Below are 20,054 nucleotides of genomic sequence, written 5' to 3'. Positions count from 1 at the left end.
AATAGTATGGAATACTTTATTCAATTTTTTGCTGACCTCTAAATAAACTCATGGAAGCTTGGTGACACAGTGGAGAGAGAGCTGAGCCTGGACTCAAGAACCTGAGTTCGAATCTGATCTTAGATACTTACTAGTTGTGTGACTCTGGGCAAGCAATTTAACTGCTTCAGTTTCTTTATCTGTAAATTAAGCTGGAGAAGAAAATGGCAAACTACTCTCTTCCAAGAAAACCCCAAATGGGGTCACAAACAGTTAGACATGACCTAACAATAACAACAAATAAACTCTATGGCTAGCACTCCTCTGCTCTACTGCTCTACCTGCTCTATACTATTAAACAATTAAAAATTAAAAAGTTTCAGCCTGGCATGACCCAGCAGTCTCAGTCAGGCTGGCTTTTCACCATCACAGAGTACACCAGGCATCTCTTTAGTGATCCACCCTAGAATTCTTCCAGAAATCAAAGTCAAATTGCCGGCTCCTGAAGACCCGGAAAAGAAACCCTTACTACCAAGTCCTTGGCATCAACATCAGAAATGGATGGGATTTTTCAGCAGGAATGACATCAGTGGTTGTCCTTTATCCCCGAAGAGGACCAAAGTGACATCACTATGTTGGAATCAAGTATAGTGCGTCCGCTAATCAAAGCGGTAGGAGCTCAGAAGGCTCTGTCACAGGTTGGGGACATGTGAAGTGGAGCTGGCTCTACATTGGCTCCTGTCTCTTCTAAGCTACTACATTCACGTCACTCAGAGTGGGCACGTCATGCTGGGTGGTCCTGGGCCTGTGTCTCCCGTGTCTCACAGTGGATTCCGGTTCTTCAGAGAAACCTTGGGAGTGTCCTTGCAGCACCACCATGCCAGTGTCTGCCCCCTGCCTGTGTGAATTCTCTGTAAAAGGCTTTAAGGGAAATATGTGTGGCATTTGAACCATGTGGCCGGCCCATCAGAGTCGGACTCTCTGCAGTAGAGTCGGAATGCTTGGCAGTTGGCTCGAGTGACTGGTAGCTCATCCTGCCAGGAGATCTTCAGAATCTCTCTAAGACTCTTCGAATGGGAGCCATTTGGTTTCCTGGCCTGGCGCTGGTACAATGTACAGGATTCGCAGACGTACATCAGTGAGATCAGCACAACGGCTCTGTAGACCAACTCCTCAGGCAGCCTAATACCTCTTATCTCCCTTTGGAGCCTCCCAAAGGCCGAACTAGCTCCGGCTATGTGTGTGTCAACTTCATTGCTCACGTGGCCGTCCCTGGAAAGTTATACTGCCAAGGTCAGTGAACTCATGACAACATTCAAAATTTCTCTATTTGCTGTAACCGGTGGTTCCATGTATACATGGTATGGTGCCGGTTGGTGTCTGGCCAAAATTAGGTTAAGCAGCAGAGAATTGATGCATATTTTGTTGCATTTCAGCTGCAGAGGCTACATTGAGTGCACAGTCATCTACAAACAAAAAAATCACACACCAACTCTCGCTCCACTTTAGGCTTGTAGCCTTTTCAAGTTATATAATTTACCATTTGTGTGGTAGCTGATCCTGAAGCTGTTTTTGTCCTCATTGAAAGTATCTGACAATATTCGGCATGGCAATAGAGCAGCTAGATGGTGCAATGGATGGAGGACCCCCCCACCCCCACCCCTGGAGTCAGGAGGATCCAAGTTCAAACCCTGGCCCCAGACATTTAATACTTCCTACCTATGTGACTCTGGGCAAGTCACAACCCCAATTGCCTCGCAATAAATAAATGGATAGATAGAGACAGACAGACAAAATGCATGAGAGCAATCACACAACCCTGCTTCCCTCTTGATGCCTGGGAAAGTACAAGAGTGTCATCCATTATCCAAACCTGGGCAGACATGCTCTCATGAAATTGCCATATAATACTGATGCATTTCTCTGGGAGACTGGATTTTGCTGTAATTTTTTCCTACAAGCTCTTATGAGTGACAGTATCAAGGACGGTTGGACGCTGTGTATAGACCTCTCTGGCACTTCTTGATAGATGGCCATCCTCCGGTGAAGCTCCGGCTTATGAAGGAGGACTCTGGTCATCATTTGCTGCTGTGCCAAGGGAGCTTTCCAAGTGTTGCAAGTGACACTTCCCCCCATTAGAACGTAAGCTCCCTCAGCAATTTTTGTGGTAGCAAAGAACTGGAAAATGAGTGGATGCCCCTCAGCCGGACAATGGCCAAATAAAGTAATGGAATACTATTGTTCTATAAAAAATGGTGAACAAGCTGATTTTCGAAAGGCCTGGAAAGATTTACATGAACTGATGCCGAGGAAACGAGCAGAACCAGGAAAATGTTGCACACAGAACATCAAGACTGTGCAATGATCAACTATGACAAATTTGGTTCTTCGATCCAAAGCAATCCCAATAGACTGGATAGAAAATACCATCTGCATCCAAAAAAACTGCTCCTAAGTGCCCGAGGCTGGATTTGTGTTCAGATCTTCCCGTTCCATGGCCTGCACTTTATCCGCAGCTCTCTCTGCCCAAAGAGCAGTGCATTCATCCAAAGTGCTGGAGATTTTTTTTAATAGAGGACCTGCCTGCAGGGAGCTCCAGTTCTAATGGGAAACGATGATCAGTGTAGGGGAGTGAGTGGGGAGGGGGGAGCGGCGAGCCAGCCTGAGGCTCCCGGGGAGGATGGGCCCAGGAGGGAAGCTCGCCCGGCTGGGCTGGAGATGGCAGCGTCTGGCCCGGAGAGGGGGGGGAGGAGGGGGGGACAAATGGCCCACTGCCCCCGCTGCCCTCGGGGGGCTTCGGGTGGGGTCGGGGGGGTGAGAGCCCCAGAAACCCCGGCCAGCTGGAGCGGGGGGGGGATGCCCGACTAAAGATGATGGGGGAGGGGGGAAGGGGAAAGAGACAGAGACAGCCTCGGGCTGACGTCACCGTCCCGAGGCCGGAGCAGTAGAGAGGGAAGCCTCCCGGGGCCCAGAGCGGCTCGGAGCAGCCTAGAGAGACCGCAAATACTCTAGGGCGCAGGCGCGGCCCGGACGGCCCCGCCCCCTCAATGGCGGCCCCCAGCTGCCGACACGGGACTGTCATACTTGGAACCATGGAAGTGGAGGAAAAAGCAGAGAAGGAAGAAGAGGAGGAGGAAGAGGGAGGCTTCGCACCCTCAGCCCTGGGGACCCGAGAACAGTGAGTGCGGCGCCCCGGGGCCGCTGCGGGGATGGGGGGCGGGCTAGAGAGACCCCGTCCTTGCCCCCTCCCCGCCAGTCACTCCTCTCTTTTTACCGATTATCCCCCGCTCCCACTTCTCTCTGAGAGGTCTGAGGGCGGGCTGGGAGGCGTCCCGGGGCGGGAGGGGCGGGGCAGCCTCCGGCGGGCCTCTAGTGGTCTTGCCCACACTCACCTTTGGGCCCTCCCTTGGGGTCGCCCCCGGGCAAGCTGAAGCCTCGGAGCCCCCGAGGTCGAGCCGCCGCGGGGGCCTGGGTGTTCCTCCTCCTCCCCCCCCCCCCCCCCGCCCCCCCCCCCCCCCCCCCCCCCCCCCGTGTCCCTCCTCCCCCTCCCCCTCCCCCGGCTTCCCGGCGGGCATCCCTCCGTCTCGGAGCCCCCCGGGGGCTGGGTCCGTTGGAACCCTCGGAGAGCCGGCCCAGAAGGGACCCCCTCGCGTGGGAGGGCGCTGCGGGAGGCCGGGGCGTTCTCCGAGCCCCCCCCTTCTCCCTCCGCCCCCGGTTTCCCTCCCTCCCGGTCCCCAGCGCGTGGGTCAGCAAGGCCGCCCCGCAGCCACCGCGGGGGAGGGGGGGCGGGGGGCTCCCGGGGACCCCCGCCCCTCAGCGGCCCCGCAGCTTCTTGTCAGCTCAGGGACGGTGCGGGCGTTTTCACTGTGCGACGTGTCTCTCTCTGTGCAGTTGGGACGCCGTGTACGAGCGGGAGCTGCGGGCCTTCCGGGAGTGCGGAGATTCGGGAGAAATATGGTGAGTCTGGGGGGTTCTAAGACATCTCCAGTGATCTGGTCTCAAAGTGCAAACGGAGCCGCGGCGCCTGCCGGAGAACGCTGGGCTGGGGGGCGAGAAGCGGTGAGGCTGCGGCCCTTCCAGGCCCCGCCCCGAAGCCCCCCCGCGCCCGGTGACCCGCGGGGAAAGCCCCTGGGGGCCGGGCCTGGCTCGGTGGGGGCCGCGCGGGGGGGCGGCTGGCAGATCACACGCAGACAGCGCGGGCCTTTGGAGTCCTCCCCGCGCGCCCCCCCCCCCCGGCTCTTCCGACAGGCCCCCACAGCCCAGCCCCTGCCGGCCTTCGGCCCCTGGGCTCTCTCCCCTGGGCGGGACTGAACCTAAGAAGAAGAGTATGCGCGTGACCAGTGCGTGCCCTGGAGTGAGTTTGTCGTCTCCCGCCGGGGGTGCAGGGCAGGCGGCAGCCGCAGTCCTGTGGGGGGTCGTGATGGCGGCCCGTTTTACCGGGTATAGTTGTGAAGAGATCCAGGAGTGTGTGAGTGTGAGTGTGTGTGAGTGTGCAAGTGAGTGTGTGTATGTGTGAGTGTGTGAGTGTGTGTGAGTTAGTGTGTGTGTGAGTGTGTATGTGTGAGTATGTGAGTGTGTGTGTGTATGTGTGAGTATGTGAGTGTGTGTGTGTGTATGTGTGAGTATGTGAGTGTGTTTGTGTGTATGTGTGAGTATGTGAGTGTGTGTGTGTGTATGTGTGTGAGTGTGTGTGTGTGATTACTAACTAGAGAGTCAGAGACAGGCTTTGGGACTGGCACAGACTACAGACCACCTCGGTGTCAGGAGGCCTTGGAGAATTACGGTATCATGAGGGAAGTGAGCTCCCTTGGGCCTCGGAAAAGAGGAATACCTCATTATTTCTCCACTCAGCTTGATAATAATTAAATCCTTCAAGAAGAAGAGGAAGTAATAAAGGGAACTGTCGAGTTTTCCACCTGGATTTCTTTCCACCAAGGAAGTGCTGATTGCCAGAATAGAATTGAGGTCCATTTATTGGGGAAATGACTAAGTACTTCATCTTAAAATTTGGTAGGAAGAAAGTAAGGGCAAATGGGCGTAGCCCGACGGGGAATGTAGATTTTAGGAAGGTCTGGAAAATAGTCACTTGGATCTTCTGAAGTAAAATTCTATTGCAGAAACCTGACTTGAAGAATAGGAACTTTTTAGAAAATTTGAAGGTGTAGACAGGCGGTTAAGAAAGGAAGAAAAATACTTCAATGAAAATGATGTGGTTGCATAGGAAACTCTGCGGCCAACTGAGATTTTAAGGAACTATTTATAGCACTTAAAGGCCGGACAAGTAATGCAGGAACAGTCCTGTAAGAAGGCTTCTCAGTGGGGCTCAAGCTCAGAATGAGCTGCCTTTGCTAGCAAGGAATGCTAAAGGCAGGATAAAGTGTTTTTTGGAGAGAAGAAAGAAGATTGAGATTGGTAATAAATGCTGAAAAGAAGATAGAAAAGTAGAATTAGCCAACTCACATTGCTTCTGTTTTGTTTGCCAAGAAGAATGATTGTTCAGTTGGAAAGGACGGAAGAAAAATGGTTACCAGAGATGCCCAAGGTAGGGACTGACAGTAGGGAGGGGACCAATGGCGTGGCTGTAGAGCCTATGTCCCACCCAGATCTTTAGAAGATGATGGAGAATGGGAAACGTGATACCAAACTGGACAAGGTCCAGGTCTTGATTGCAAAAAGAAAAAAATGAAATCTGCTTATTATTATGCCAGTGAGTTTGATATGGATTCTTGGCAAAAGCTGGAAGGGGTATTCAGCAAATGTCTTTGAAAGGAAGTGTTGGCCAGAGAAAGCTAGCTGGACTCTTCACACGATCAGTAGACCCTGATGAAGGCTCCCATCCTGTACTGGGATAGCTGATTAAGGCCTCAAACTGACCCTTCATCGGCCCTGAGTCACTTCCCTGTGATGTCACTACCAAGGCAAAATTCCCTAGTTGGGAGAAATTCTTGCCAGTAGAATTTGTGAGTGACCTGTATCTGTCAAGTTTTTGCTTTTTTGGCAATATTCTTCACATATTCCTGAATGGGTTTCATCCCATGTAAGCTATGTCTTGGTTGTTCTATAAACAACCTGAAAGCCCAGGGCATCTGCTAAGGGATCATCCCAGAAACAAGGCTGTAAGCAATCAAAGGCCAAAAGATTTTAAAACAAGGCTCCGGAAGAGAGAGTGAAAAAGAATGCCTTGCCTTATGACCAATTGAAACCTAGAAATTCCAGAGTGGAGATCAGTGAAAGTGACCCCAAAGTGTACAGTTAGAAAGGCATGTCCCAGGAGAATTGGCATTCCTGGATGGAATAAGGGGCAAAAGGAATTGGCTTTCCTTACTAAGACCAGCTGACTATGCCATATGTATACTTAGTGTTTTGTTTTGGTTTTATTCCCCACTTAATAGTATTTTATTTTTTTCCAATTACACGTAAAAGTAGTCTTCAAATTTTACTTTTATAAGAGTTTGATTTCCATTTTTTCTCCTTTCCTCCCTCCCTTTCCTCTCCCCTCTTCCTAAGATGGCAAGCAATCTGATATAGGTTATACATGTAAAATCATATTAAATATATTTCTATATTAGTCCTGTTGTGAAAGTAGAATCAGAACAAAAGGGAAAAACCATGAGAAAGGAAAAAAAAAATGTTAAAATGTGAAAATAGTAGTATACTTCAATCTATGTTCAGACTCCATAGATTTTTCTCTGGATGTGGATGGCATTTTCTATCATGAGTCTTTTGAAACTGTCTTGGGTCATTGTCTTGCTGAAAAGAGCTAAGCCTGTCAGAGTTGATCCTTGCACAGTGTTGCTGTTACTGTATAAGCTGTTCTACTAGTTCTGCTCATGTGGGTACACTTGTCACCAAATGAGAAAACCAAATACAAGAAGGCCTTTCCAAACTAACCTTATTTCCCTGGTGATTCTTAGCCTAGTTGAGTAGGGGAATACTAGATATATAGTTTGCCTAGAATACAGCAAAACATTTGCTAACATAATGCCTGCTTTTTGTGGATGAGTTTAGAGAGGTATGGGTCAGATGGTTCATTTAAATCAGAAGTTCTTAACCTGGAGTCCAGGAACTTTCTTGTTGACAATGTTTTGATAACTATTTCAGTGGCCAATTTAAATAGATTTAGAACAAATAGATTGAACCCAAAGAGGAAGCATTATTGGATTCACTGTCACTTTGTGAAGGTCCCTCATGCAGTGCCTTAAGGATCTATCTGTCTTTGGTGCTGTTAAACATTTTTATCACTTTTTATCAGTTTTCTTGGATAAAGGCATAGTCAGGAGTTCTTCACCTTTTTAGTATTGTGGACCCCTCCCGGGCTGTCTTGGGAAGACTGTGGATTCCCTCCCAGAATAATGGTTTTCAGCTCACAAAATAAAATACATAATATTAGAAGATAGTTATATCAAATAACATTTGTAAAAATATTTTTTTTTAAAAAAACAAGATGAGACCCCAGGTGAAGACTCCCTGGCAGTGATGGAATGATGTTCTTAACACATTGGCAGCTGACACAAAGCTGTGAAGGATATCTGATGCTTTGGATGACAGTCAATAGCCAAAAATATCTTCGTAGGCTAGAATGCAGAGCCTTAAACAATCAATTGAGACCCACTGGGAATTATTGTAAAATCTTGCCCTCTGGTTCTAAAGATACCTTCTCAAGTGCCATATGGGACAAACATAGGTGATAATTCATCAGAAAAATATCTGACAGTGAGATTTGGATTAGGAAGCTGATAGGCCCACTGTACAGTTGAGCCCACATATGGACTCTTAGGTTCAGTTCTGAGCTTCATCTGGCCCATATAGCAAAACTCAATCAAAAACATTTCTGTGGTGCCTGGAATGGTGTTAGCTGGATTCTCAGCTTACAAGTACAAGAGTGGGACTCAGAGAGCTTATTGTGTGAGATGTGGATTATCTGGGATGTGCCCAGAGATGGGGAGCTGTGTGATGAAAAGTCTCCAGATCATGCCTAAGGGAATTTGCCTGAAGAAAAAAGATTTAGTGTACACATGATGGCTCTCTCAGAGTATAGGAAGGATTCAGTTTGTTGCTTTTGGCCTCAGAGGGCAAAGTGAAAAGCGTCAGAGAAATCAGAGCAGCAGATTCAGACAAGTCCTGGTGGATCTGGAGTGTAGTGGGGGGTGGGAGAGCTGGGGGGTGTATTGATGAAGACTAGAGGATCACCTTTGTGGGCTTGTCTTTTCCCATGTAATATTGTCTTAATTAGCCCATTGTCTTCAATATTAACATTAACTAGAGCCATCCAGCCATGTAAGTTTTAGCTGGATCATAATAACATGAATTAACACTAAGACTCTAAGGTTTTTAAATTGAATTGACATTCTCACTTGACATATAATTCTAGCCCTCAACCTTTCCCTTTATTGATAGTAAATTTTATTTGTTCAATCAACAAAAATCTGCCTTTTCTTCTTCCTATCTTCCCCATTGAGAAGAAAAATAAAACTTCCATTGTTTCTCTTTCTCTGTTTCTGTCTCTGTGGTTCTCTGTCTCTGTCTCTTTCTTTTTCTCTCTCTCTTCCTGTCTCTGTTCTCTGTCTCTGTCTCTCTGGTTTCTGTCTCTCTCTCACACACAGACACACTCACTCACTCTCTCTCTCTCTCTCTCTCTCTCTCTCTCTCTCTCTCTCTCTCACATATGTCAAGGAAACCAATCACCTCCTTGGATATCCCTCCTCCCAAATATGTGTCAATCTGCACTCTTTAGAATCAACCTCTTTATCTTAGTAGGTGGGCAGCAGGCTTCATGATGAGACCTTTAGAATTGTGGTTGGGAATTGTGATCAGAGTTCCTAAGTCTTTAAAAGTTGTTTGTCTTTACAGTGATGTTAGGTGTGGGTTAGGCCATATGGTCTCCAAAGTCCCTTCTAACTTTGTGCTTCTCTAATCTCTTAATTATTACTTACAATAATGATAGTTTTTTGAAGTCCTTGGGGGTTCTGAAAGAGTAATGGACTTTGTGATTTGTTTTAAAATCTCAGGTTTGACTTTGTCTTGAGTGATTTTAAATTATTGCCATCTGGTAGTTATTCATTCTTCAATGCGAATCAACTCCCAAATTGTAAAAATATCAGTGACCTAGAAAACACTAATTGTTGTAATTATAGAGTCTGCCTAGTCCCCCCTCTTATCCTTCAGAGTGCATGCTCTCACATCATAAAGAGAGCAAAGTTTGAGTTGTAATGGTTATGCCAACAGTTTGAATAAAAAGAAATCCTAATTGTAAATGTGTTTTTAAGCCCATTAGGTAAAATGTAGTTACCATTGTTACAGGTCCTCTTGATTTTTATTACTTGAATCTTTTTTGAAAGGTTTGGAGAAGAAAGTATGAATCGATTAATCAAATGGATGGAAAAATGCAAGATCCCATTGGATGCTTCAGTGCTTGACATTGGAACTGGAAATGGGATGTTTCTGGTTGAACTGGTTGGTAGTTTTTTATGTCTTTGTAATAGTGAAACCTTTAAATGGTCTTTAAGAGAACTGGAATATTAACATCTGTGTCTAATGCAGCACCATCTTGCTTTTATTAAACTTCATTGTTCACTCATCTCATCAGTGTCAGGAGCCTACCTTTTTTTTTCTTTACAGATACATATTTAAACTGGGTGTAACTGAGACTTTAGCTGGCCTCAGGTCACCCAGGAGGAGTCCTTCAGGAGAAGGAACCCAGTGGCAAGGTGGAGAAAGTGCCATTTTTTTTTTTTTAAGCAGAAAGCTGCTGCCACATCTATTATAACAGCTGAGTGACCCATGGAGAGGCTGGTTGAAGTTTAGGGCTGAAGAAAACACTCTCCTTTTGTCCCATTTCCTGGTATCTGGTTTTTGTCTCCTTAAAGGAGCCAGACCATCTGACATGTCCCTAATTTGAGCAGTGCCCTCTAGGACGGTGGGTGGTGCTTCCCTAAGATCTCATAAAAACTGCAAAGAAATTATCATGGAAGGAGTCTGCTTGAGAAGTAGGTTAAGAGCCTCTGATTTAGACCGGCTGCTCAAGGATTGGAGAGGCAGCTGGCCTGGAGAGGACTCCTCTCCAGGGGTCTGCTTTGTTTCTGAGATAGGACTGCTTAGAGATGGCACTGCCGGCTTGTCAGCCCCCAGCCCTGGGGCATCCCACTCACCTCCTGGCCACTGTCTTGGACCTTTGTTGTTGAGGACCAGTGACGTGGGGAGGTGACGTCCTGCCTTGCTCATGAATTAGATTAAAGTGAAGCAGAATTGCACAGAGTCGTCAGCCTCACTCTCTCCTCCAGAATCATGGAAGCCCAGTGGCAGGTCAGAGGTCATCAAGATGACTGGCGGTGTTCCTGGATGCAGCGTCCGACCTTGGCGGCTTTGATGTCTGACCAAGCACCTGCTTCAGCCCCCTTTGTGGCCCATTCCTTGGGAAAATCTTTCCATGTTTGTGGTAAATGTGGCGAAGGCCCCACTAATTCACCGATGGGTTTGAGGCCTGTCAGTTCTCCTGAACCTGGTTGAGGATAGTTTACTGGGCTGTGGCCACTGTGTGTGCTAAAGCTGCTTGGAGCCATGGGTAAGAGACTGCATCTGTCAAAGGCTCTAAAAACATTGTCCTGCCCAGCTTACCGGTTTGTTAGTTACTTATGAAGCTTCATTTGAATTTGTTCAGATCGTTTCGTGGAGTCAGTTTTGTGACATATTTTTGATTGTGGAAAGATGAATATCAGTATTAGAATCTGAAGCTGCTGATTTTATGAGAAAATACCTTTTCTCATTATTTTAGAGTGTTTGAGAGAATATAATTTCTTTTAAAAGAAGAAACCAAATAATGTTAAAGGGAATGAATTGTTATGATATTCAGACTTAAATTTTTGTTTTCTATTCAAACTATTTTAATACTGTAATATCCAGTAGATTCATGGTACTTGATGGCTCTGTTTTCTAAAAGAAAAAAAAATCACTAAAAGAATATAGAGTATTTAGGCTAAATAATATGTATTATACAGAATAAATTGTTCATTTTTCTTTATCTTTAGGCAAAATTGGGATACTCTGATATTACTGGAATTGATTACTCTCCTTTGGCAATACAACTTTCTGGAAGAATAATAGAAAAGGAAGGTTTATCTAACATTAAGTTACAGGTAATTTTATCATTACTTTTTTAAGGAAGTCATTTATATATTCATCAGTCCCTTTTTTCATATAATGTATTTTTTTTTTTAATGTACATGTTGCTGTTTCAGAATCAGTAACAAATGCTGTGACTTGAAATGAATGTGCACATTACAGCAAGAATCAAATTTGGAGGAAAGTGTCCTTTTGGAAAAAGTATAAGTAAATTATATCTAGTTCAGGCGGCAAAGCTGAAAGGGACAAAATCAGAGACTTACAGAATAAACTTCATGGAATCTTGAGGCCTTTGACATGATTTTTCTGCCTCTGGCCAGGGAAGCTGAGTATCTTTACTATTCTTTCTTGATCATTTCTTTCCTTGTTAGTTAGCGATTTTGTTTCAAGTATTCTAAGTTGCCAGATTTCTGGATACATTCCTAAAAAAAAGATTTATTAGTAACTTTTTGTTTTTGTCCCAGTCATTTCCTGATATGTCTATTTCCTTCCCTCAAATCATTGCATGTGCCCTGGTAACCTAATGGGTCAAACCCACCGACACAAAGCCCATATCTGAGCAGACGCAGGATTGAGTCAATTCTGAACTTAACTGCCTTTTTGTGCTTTTTTAATTGTCATTTTATACATCGTTTTCCTGGTTTTGCACACATTGCTGCATCAGTTCATAGAAATCTTTTCTGTGTTTTTTCAAATTCTTCAATCATCTTTTTTTAATTGCACAGAAGTATTCTCTTTTATTCATATACAAAACTTATTAATTCATTCCCCAGATGATCTGGATCACATTTGGACCACTTTATTTGTAGCTCTTTTGCTACCAAAAAAGCAAGTACATTATTTTCAAATGTGATTGCAGTTACACATTCTAAAGCCAATTTTAAAGGATGTATTTATCAACGCAGGATTACTTTATCCATTTTATATAAAGAATGGAATTTTCTTGTTGCAAAGTGTAATCAACAACCTTTAGATCTACTTTAGAACATTATTTTTATTATCTACACCAGTAGTAGAATCTACTTAGGACTGTAGGATTTGTAGCTAGAGGCTCAGAGAGGAGGGAAATGAGACTCGGGACAAGTAAGTGCACCAGAAGCAATGAAGAGCAGAGCTATTATTAGAGCCCATTTCATTGAGTCCTAGATTAAAGTTGACATCTGGTTGGAACCTTGGATGTCCTCTTATGCTAAAAGCAAATGTTCTTAATATAGATTAATAAAGTACCCTCAAAATGAATGAGAAATGTGTTTCTTAGCTTGAATTCTAAAAAACAAAATGCTGTTAATGTATTTTCATTACTTATAGTTTACATTTATTCATTTACTTCTTTAAACCTTGTAAGCAGTAACTATTGATATAATTGGTTAAAGGAAACCAAGGGAGTTTTTGTTTTCCCATATCTACTGTTGCTTTATGAACCAAAATTGGAACTTGGGAATTTTAGCCTTAGGCTTCTGTTTTATGGTTTAATCATATTATTTTTCTTTTGATTTCTTTTCTTTTTTTTTTTGCTGAGGCAGTTGGGGTCAAGTGACTTACCCAAGGTCATAAACAATCATGTTATTTTTCATTTTGAAAAGTAAGCCTGCTTATTTAAGCACAGCCAGCTTTTAGTGTCTAGGCTTGTGGTCTCCACATAATTTACTTTACTGTCAGAACTGCTGACTTGAATTTTTCTGGTTGTATCTTCTCAAATTGGCGGAGGTTTACAATTCAGTGGAAACAACATGAATCTTCTTTAGTTGTCTGGCTAGTGGTAGCTAATCCAGTCTTTTAAAAGCTGTTTAGTATTTGAAAGAAGTCTTTAGCATTTAGCATTATAAAACAAAGTGTTTTATAAAAATAAAACGTAATGAGGATTAACTGATCATTATTTCCATAGTATTCTATGTGGTTGGTTTCTCTAAGTCCAAGAAAGATTTGAGCTAATTTAGTACACAAATATCTATTTTTAATTTAGGTGGAAGACTTTTTGAATCCTTCCCCCAAACTATCTGGATTTCATATTTGTATTGACAAAGGAACCTTCGATGCCATCAGCCTGAATCCTGATGGTGCACTTGAGAAGAGGAAGCAGTATGTGAAATCGCTCTTCAGGGCATTGCAAGATAAAGGGTTCTTTCTCATAACGTCTTGTAACTGGACCAAGGATGAGCTGCTCAATGAGTTCAGTGAAGGTAAATGGTCCATATGCAATTTTAAATGTGGTCGTGCTAAGGTTAATATCATGGAAGTGGTTTCTTTGCTGATAGCTTATAAATGTCCCATTGTTGTGCAGTGTGGTTCTGGGCTAACAATGTTGGTCTGTGACCCGATCCATTAAACAGCCTTAGTCACAGGATGGCATTTTAACCTGAAGCACAAAGACTTAAGCAGGGGACGGCCGTGGCCTTCTTTGTAAATGTTAAGGTCAAATAATTATCCACCCATTTATTAGGTATCTCCTATGTGCCAAGCACTGTGCTAAGTGATGGTACAAATAAAGGTGGTGTAAGAGACAGAGGATAAGTTGGATATGATCTCAAGGAAAGGCAGTAGAATTGAGGAAGATCAAGAAAGGTTTCTTATAAAAGCTGAGATTTTGTCTCAGACTTGAAAGAAGACAGGAAGTGGGGGTGAGAGAGGAAAGAATTAGAGGCCTGGAGGAGGTCCAGGATAAATGTTTGGAGTTGGGGGAGGAAGTGTCTTGTGGGAGGAGCAGAGAAGAGACCAACGTCACTGGATCTCAGAGTTTGTGAAGAAGAGTAAGGAGTAAAAAGATTGGAAGATGGGGATGGCCCTGTCAGGAAGGGCTCTGAAAGTCAAACAGGAGATTGAGAGGAGAGGTGTTAGGGAGCCATTAAAGTTGACTGAATGGGGAGCTCAGGCTTGGACTTCAGGAAGATTTTTTTTGTCAAAGGAGAATGGATTGGAGTGGGGAGAGTCTAGGGGCAGGTAGACCCCCAACAGACCTGCAGTCATGCATGGTGTGAGGTGAGGAGGGTCTGTTGGGAGCAATGCTGAAGGAGAGAAGATGGAGCTGGCAAGTGTTGGCAGCCCGTTAAGACTGAGGGCAAAAGAGGGAGGAGTGGAGGCAGGCCGCAGGACTGTCAGGAGGAGCTCTGGTGTCTGGGACAGGGGGGCGGCCCTCAACAGTCAGAGGGGAGTTTGGAAATTCTCTCAGGAAGCTTGAAGCACTTGAAGCATTCAGCCTCCCTGTGCTTGGCTCTGTAATCTGCCTTGGTCAGAGGAGAAAATGAATATGGGAATGTTTTGTGCTACAAACCTCCACTGTCCCCCTAGATGTCATGGAGTTGTTAGGCTGGGGAGATTTTACCAGCTGCCAGTCAGGAGTCTGGGTTCTTACTTGGTTCTCGGTATTTATACAGCAATAGGACTCATTTAACACTGCCCAGATTGTCCATTTAGAAGGAAATGGGAGATTTTTCTCATGTCACTTTTCTATGTCTATTTCTCATCACAGGCTTAGCCCAGCCTGGCATGCAGTAGGTACTTAATAAGGGCCTGGATTCAGGAAGCTCTGACTGTGTGATCCTGAGTGGGTCAATTAAACCTCTATTTGCCTCAGTGTCCTTATCTGTAGCATGGGGACAAGAATAGCATCAGTGTCACAGGGTTATTAGGATCAAAAACTAGCTGGGGTTGGTGTCTGGCACATGGTAGATACTCTACAAATGTTAGCTGTTATTATGATCAGCTCTGTTATCATTAGTTGACCCACTGATTGGTGTCTCTTCCCTGTTTTTGTTTTTGTTTGTTTTCCCCGTTTTCCTTTCCTCTGCTCACCCACCAGCACTTGGCTCAGGCCTCCATTCTCCCCTGGCCCAGCCTCCTGGAACAGTCTGTTTGGTCTCCTTGTCTTGAGTGATCCCCTTCCCAGGGTCCCTCAGCCTCCTTTCAAGGCCCCCGTGCTTGGTGTGCTTTCTAGACGCCCCCATCTCTAGGAATCCCTTCTCTTGCTTCCAGGGTTTGAGGCCTCTCTGAAACGCCTGGTTTGCATTTGACTGCTCAGCGGCACTGCGCCTGGCACCTTGTGGGCGCCTGCCTGGAATGCTGGCTCCTTCGGCCCTTGAGCCTCCTAGCAGGATGGGCTCCTGTCATTGGCGTAGCTCAGGGGGAGGGGGCTTTGCAGTGCTGGAATGGCAGACTCTCATCTCTCATCATCTTCATCCTGAAGCCTCTTAGCTTTTCAGGGCAGAAGGTCTGAAGCCCTTTTGCCTGAAGTGATTCTTCATAACAATCCCTTGTGCCTGGCTACCAGTGGGTGTGTGTGCACACGTGGGCTTTGTTCATGCACGTGCATAACCAAGGAGATGATCAGCGTCCTTAAGGCTTGCAGTGTTGTCATAATTGCGACATTTTCCCCTGGTTTTGCTCACCTCGCTTTGCATCGGGTTTTCTCAGACTTCTCCAAAATCATCCTTTTTGTCATTTTTATTTTATTTTATTTCTTTGTCAGTCAGATTTTTTTTTTTTTTTAATTAAAGCTTTTCATTTACAAAACCTATGCATGGGTAATTTTTCAACATTGACCCTTGCATAACCTTTTGTTCCAAATTTTCCTCTCCTTCCCCCTCACCCCCTCCCCTAGCTGGCAGTGGTGCAATATGTTAAATATGTTAAAATACCTGTCAAATCCAATATATGTATACAAATTTATACAGTTATCTTGTTGCACAAGAAAAATTGGATCAAGAAGGAAGGAAAAAAATGAGAAAGAAAACAAAATGCAAGTAAATAACAGCAGAGAGAGAATGCTGTGTTGTGGTCCATACTCAGTTCCCACAGTCTCTCTCTGGGTGCAAGTGGCTCTCTTCATCACTTAACAATCGGAACTGGTTTGAATCCTTGCATTGCTGAAGATATCCACGTCCATCAGAATTGATCCTCATATAGTATTGTTGTTGCCATGTACAATGATCTCCTGGTTCTGCTCATTTCACTCAGCATCAGTTCCTGTAAGTCTCTTCTGGTTTCTCTGAAATCATCCTGCTGTTTGTTTCTTACAGAACAATAATATTCCATCACATTCATATACCACAATTTATTCAGCCATTCTCCAGTTGATGGGCATCTACTCAGTTTCCAGTTCCTTGCCACAACAAACAGGGCTGCCATAAACAATTTTGCACATGTGGGTCCCTTTCCCTCCTTTGTGCTCTCTTTGGGATATAAGCCCAGTAGAAGCACTGCTGGGTCAAAGGGTAGGCATAGTTTGATAACTTTTTGAGCAAAGTTCCAAATCACTCTCCAGAATGGCTGGATCTGTTCACAATTCCACCAACAATGCATCAGTGTCCCAGTTTTCCCGCATCCCCTCCAACATTCTTCACATCTTTTCCTGTCATTTTAGCCAGTCTTAACAGGTGTGTAGTGGTATCTCAGAGTTGTCTTAATTTGCATTTCTCTGATCAATAGTGATTTGGAACACTCTTTTCATTGACTACAAATACTTTCAATTTCTTCATCTGAAAACCATTTATCAATTGGAAAATGGCTTTAATTCTTGTTAATTTGAGTCAATTCTCTATATAGTTTAGAAATGAGGCCTATATTAGAACCCTTGAATGTAAAAATGTTTTCCTAGTTTATTGTTTCCCTTCTAGTTTGCATTAGTTTTGTTTGTACTAAAACTTTTTAACTTAATATAATCAGAATTATTCATTTTATGATCAATAATGATCTTCAGTTCTTCTTTGGTCACAAATTCCTTCCTCCTCCACAGATCTGAGAGGTAAACTAACCTATGTTCTTCTAATTTGTTTATAATCTCATTCTTTATGTCTAGCTCATGAACCCATTTTGACCTTATCTTGGTATATGGTGTTAGGAGTAGGTCAATGCCTAGTTTCTGCCACACTAGTTTCCAATTTTCCCATCAGTTTTTGTCAGACAGTGAATTCTTATGCCAAAAGGTGGGGCCTTTGGATTTATCAAATACTAGATTGTTATAGTCATTGACTCTTTTGTTCTGTGAACCTAACCTGTTCCACTGATCAACTCCTCTACTTCTTAGCCGGTACACCAAATGGTTTTGGTGACTGCTGCTTTATAATATAGTTTTAGATCAGATACAGCTAGGCCACCTTCATTTGCTTTTCTCTTCATTAATTCCTTTGAAATTGTTGACCTTTTGCTCTTCTAAACGAATTTTGTTATTTTTTCTAGGTCATTAAAATATTTTTTGGGAGTCTGATTAGCATAGCACTAAATTAAATAGATTAATGTAGGTAGTATGCTCATCTTTATTATATTTGCTTGCCCTATCCAAGAACATTTGATATTTTTCCAGTTATTTAGATCTGACTTTATTTTTGTGGAAAGTGCTTTGTAATTTTGCTCATAAAGTTCCTGACTTTACCTTAGCAGATGGATTCCCAAATATTTTATCCTTTGGACAGTTATTTTGAATGGAATTTCTCTTTGTATCTCTTGCTGTTGGATTTTGTTGGTGATGTATAAAAGTGCTGATGATTTATGTGGATTTATTTTGTATCCTGCAACTTTGCTAAAGTTAGAGATTACTTTGAATAGTTTTTTAGTTGATTCTCTAGGGCTTTTTGTTATTTCTTCAGGTCCAGTCATGCACATAGAGGTCACTCCTCTATATCCCCTTGAAGATGCAGTCCTTATGTACCTTTTTTTTATGGTATTAATGAGTTTGCTGCTTGGCTTGGAGAAGGTGGAGGAAAAAAAAATCCCAGAATGTGGCAGGAAATAAGCCATGCTCCAGCCTTTCCTCAGCCCTTTTGGACCCCATCCTTTCTGATTTAAATTTCATTTCTGCCGAATGATGCATGTTTTCTAATCTGTTTTTCCTTCTGTGTTTCAAATTGTGGGAAAAGATCAAGTGAGTTGGGTTACACTAGAATGGAGGGGGCTGGAGATGGGCAAACGTGAGAACCATGACGGATGATCCAGGCGCTGACTCTCTGCCCTCTGTTTGCTCTGACCACCTCACAGTTTTGGAGGACTGGGCATGGTGGCCCCTGGAGATTGTATGGCAAAGGCTCACTAGCAGCCTCCCGGGCAGAATCACCTTGCCTTGTAAAGAATAGGTCGATGAAGTGCTGACGTGACGCCCCTTTGCCAAGACAAGAGTCATTCCTAACAGAAGCACTTTTATTCTGTCCTGCAGGATTTGAAATTCTGGAAGAGCTGCCAACACCTACGTTTACCTTTGGAGGGAGATCTGGAAACAGCGTAACAGCATTGGTTTTCCAAAAAAAGTGAGACCTTTCCCTGGACAAATCCGGTATTCATTTTGAAAAAGTCTAAATGTTGGATTCATTCTGACTGAGGTAGATGTGTGGGCAAATCATTCCTAAGGATGTGGCAAGAGAGGCTGTACGTACCAAATATTTACAGCGGGGCAGTAAGACACCGGGACCTGCAAGGGGCTGGTTTGGAGAGACCGGCAGAGAATTATTTTAAATATATTTTATATTTGAAATGGACATATTTTCTTTGCTTAAAACATCTCTGTAATCGTGGAATAATTTAAAATATGAAAGTAGAAGAGTAATTCTGTCATTTTAATTGTGTGTCTTGGTGTGATTTGTTGTACACTATTTACTGTGGCTTGACCAAAACTTCATTTTAGGTTCAATTTTTTTTTTCCAAAGATTTTTGTTTTTTTATTAGACTGTTTTGGAGTTATAGCTAGTAAAGATTGCCATTTAATTTTAGTTTAGGTTTGTTTTATACAGTAAACTACCTTTCGGTCATGTCTAGTGTATAAATGGGCAGCTCAATGATAGTTCCCATTTAAACAGCTCTCAAGATTTACAAAGTGCTCAGTACAAACAGAAGCATTTCACCTGCCCATGAGTCTCAGAGAGGTCACATCACCCGCCTGTGTAGCAAATTGAAGAGGCAGGGACTGCAGGTTTTTGGACTTCAGGCCCTCATGTGCTGAGGGGTGGGGGCGGGGATGCTCCTGCCTGGTAACAGGGACATCAAAACAAAGGCCGCAGCCAAATCTTTATTGAACACTTTCTGTGGAGGCAAAGGCTGGGCTTTGGGGCACAGGGGATGCCCTCAGGACTTAGTCTGACGAGAAGCTGAAACAAACCCAAGTTTCCCAACATTGAAGATACCTCTGCTGATGCAGATTGCAGCCTCCCTTCCCCTCCCTAATGATGTGCCCCTTGAGCCCTCGCTGGGCTGGGCTTACCTGTTGGTGGTCGGGCCTTTCTGCTTAGGGCAGACCCTCCGGAGACCTGCTCTGGCAGAGCCTACGAAGCCCAGGTGTGTGACTTCCAGACTGGATGGTGTGGCCATGTTAGCCGGTCTGCCCCAGCCCTCTCCCAGCTTGCTTCACTTGCTGTTGGGAATTTAGGAGATTACATCATAAAATGAACAGGATGAGAATTCATTTGGCAAACATTAGTCCGCAAGGAGCTGATAGTGAGTCAGCCTCAAACTGCATCCTTTCTGCTGCTTGAGGAAATTTCCCTTTTTTTAAAAAAACTGAACTTTGAAGGTTACACTGAGAGGACATCATTTGCCTTGCACATGGGCAACATGAAGATTGAGAACTCTTCCTTTGGTTCAGCTTGTCAGTGAGGGAAGGGGGAGGGGAGATAATCTGGCCAAGACAGTTCTTATCCCCTGGAGCTTTTCCTGGCTTAGAAAAGCAATTATAATTAGTATTGCAGGAGGAAAAAAAAAAAAAAAAAACTAAAGAAATTAGGTTGAAATGTGTTTAACTTTATTCGGCATTTTTGAAAATGTGATGAATGTACTTAAATTCAACAAGCATTTATGATGTCCCTATTCTGTGAACTGGAACCACCAAGATAATATAACAAAATGGTCCCTGATCTCAAAGAGTTTTCACTTTCCTGGGGTTTGGGGGACAGAACCCATCCCCAGATGGGCCTGGGACATCCCTGGGAATTCTCTGATATCGGCAGCTCCTGGTTGGACAATCAGGAAGCCTTTACCGAGCA

The 20,054-nt window shown here is 44.0% G+C and overlaps 1 protein-coding gene across 2 annotated transcripts; it reads left to right on the top strand.

Moving 5' to 3' along the window:
- Positions 1-3,004: 3,004 nt before the first annotated feature.
- EEF1AKMT2 (EEF1A lysine methyltransferase 2) lies at positions 3,005-18,639 on the top strand. 2 transcript variants are annotated; one of them, XM_031956999.1, is made up of 6 exons: positions 3,005-3,157; positions 3,871-3,936; positions 9,318-9,432; positions 11,004-11,111; positions 13,061-13,277; positions 18,239-18,639. In XM_031956999.1, the coding sequence occupies exons 1-6, from the start codon at positions 3,027-3,029 to the stop codon at positions 18,331-18,333; spliced, it is 732 nt and encodes a 243-aa protein (XP_031812859.1). In that variant the 5' UTR covers positions 3,005-3,026; the 3' UTR covers positions 18,334-18,639. The 2 variants fall into 2 exon arrangements, with proteins under 2 accessions (XP_031812859.1, XP_031812860.1); XM_031957000.1 differs by lacking the exons at positions 3,005-3,157; positions 3,871-3,936 and having other exon boundaries at positions 9,380-9,436.
- The last annotated feature ends 1,415 nt before the right edge of the window (positions 18,640-20,054 follow it).

The sequence above is a fragment of the Sarcophilus harrisii genome, chromosome 2, assembly GCF_902635505.1.
Source record: "Sarcophilus harrisii chromosome 2, mSarHar1.11, whole genome shotgun sequence".
NCBI lineage: Eukaryota > Metazoa > Chordata > Mammalia > Dasyuromorphia > Dasyuridae > Sarcophilus > Sarcophilus harrisii.
The sequence above is the reverse complement of the archived record's forward strand: the minus strand, read 5'-3'. Positions and strand labels throughout refer to the sequence as shown.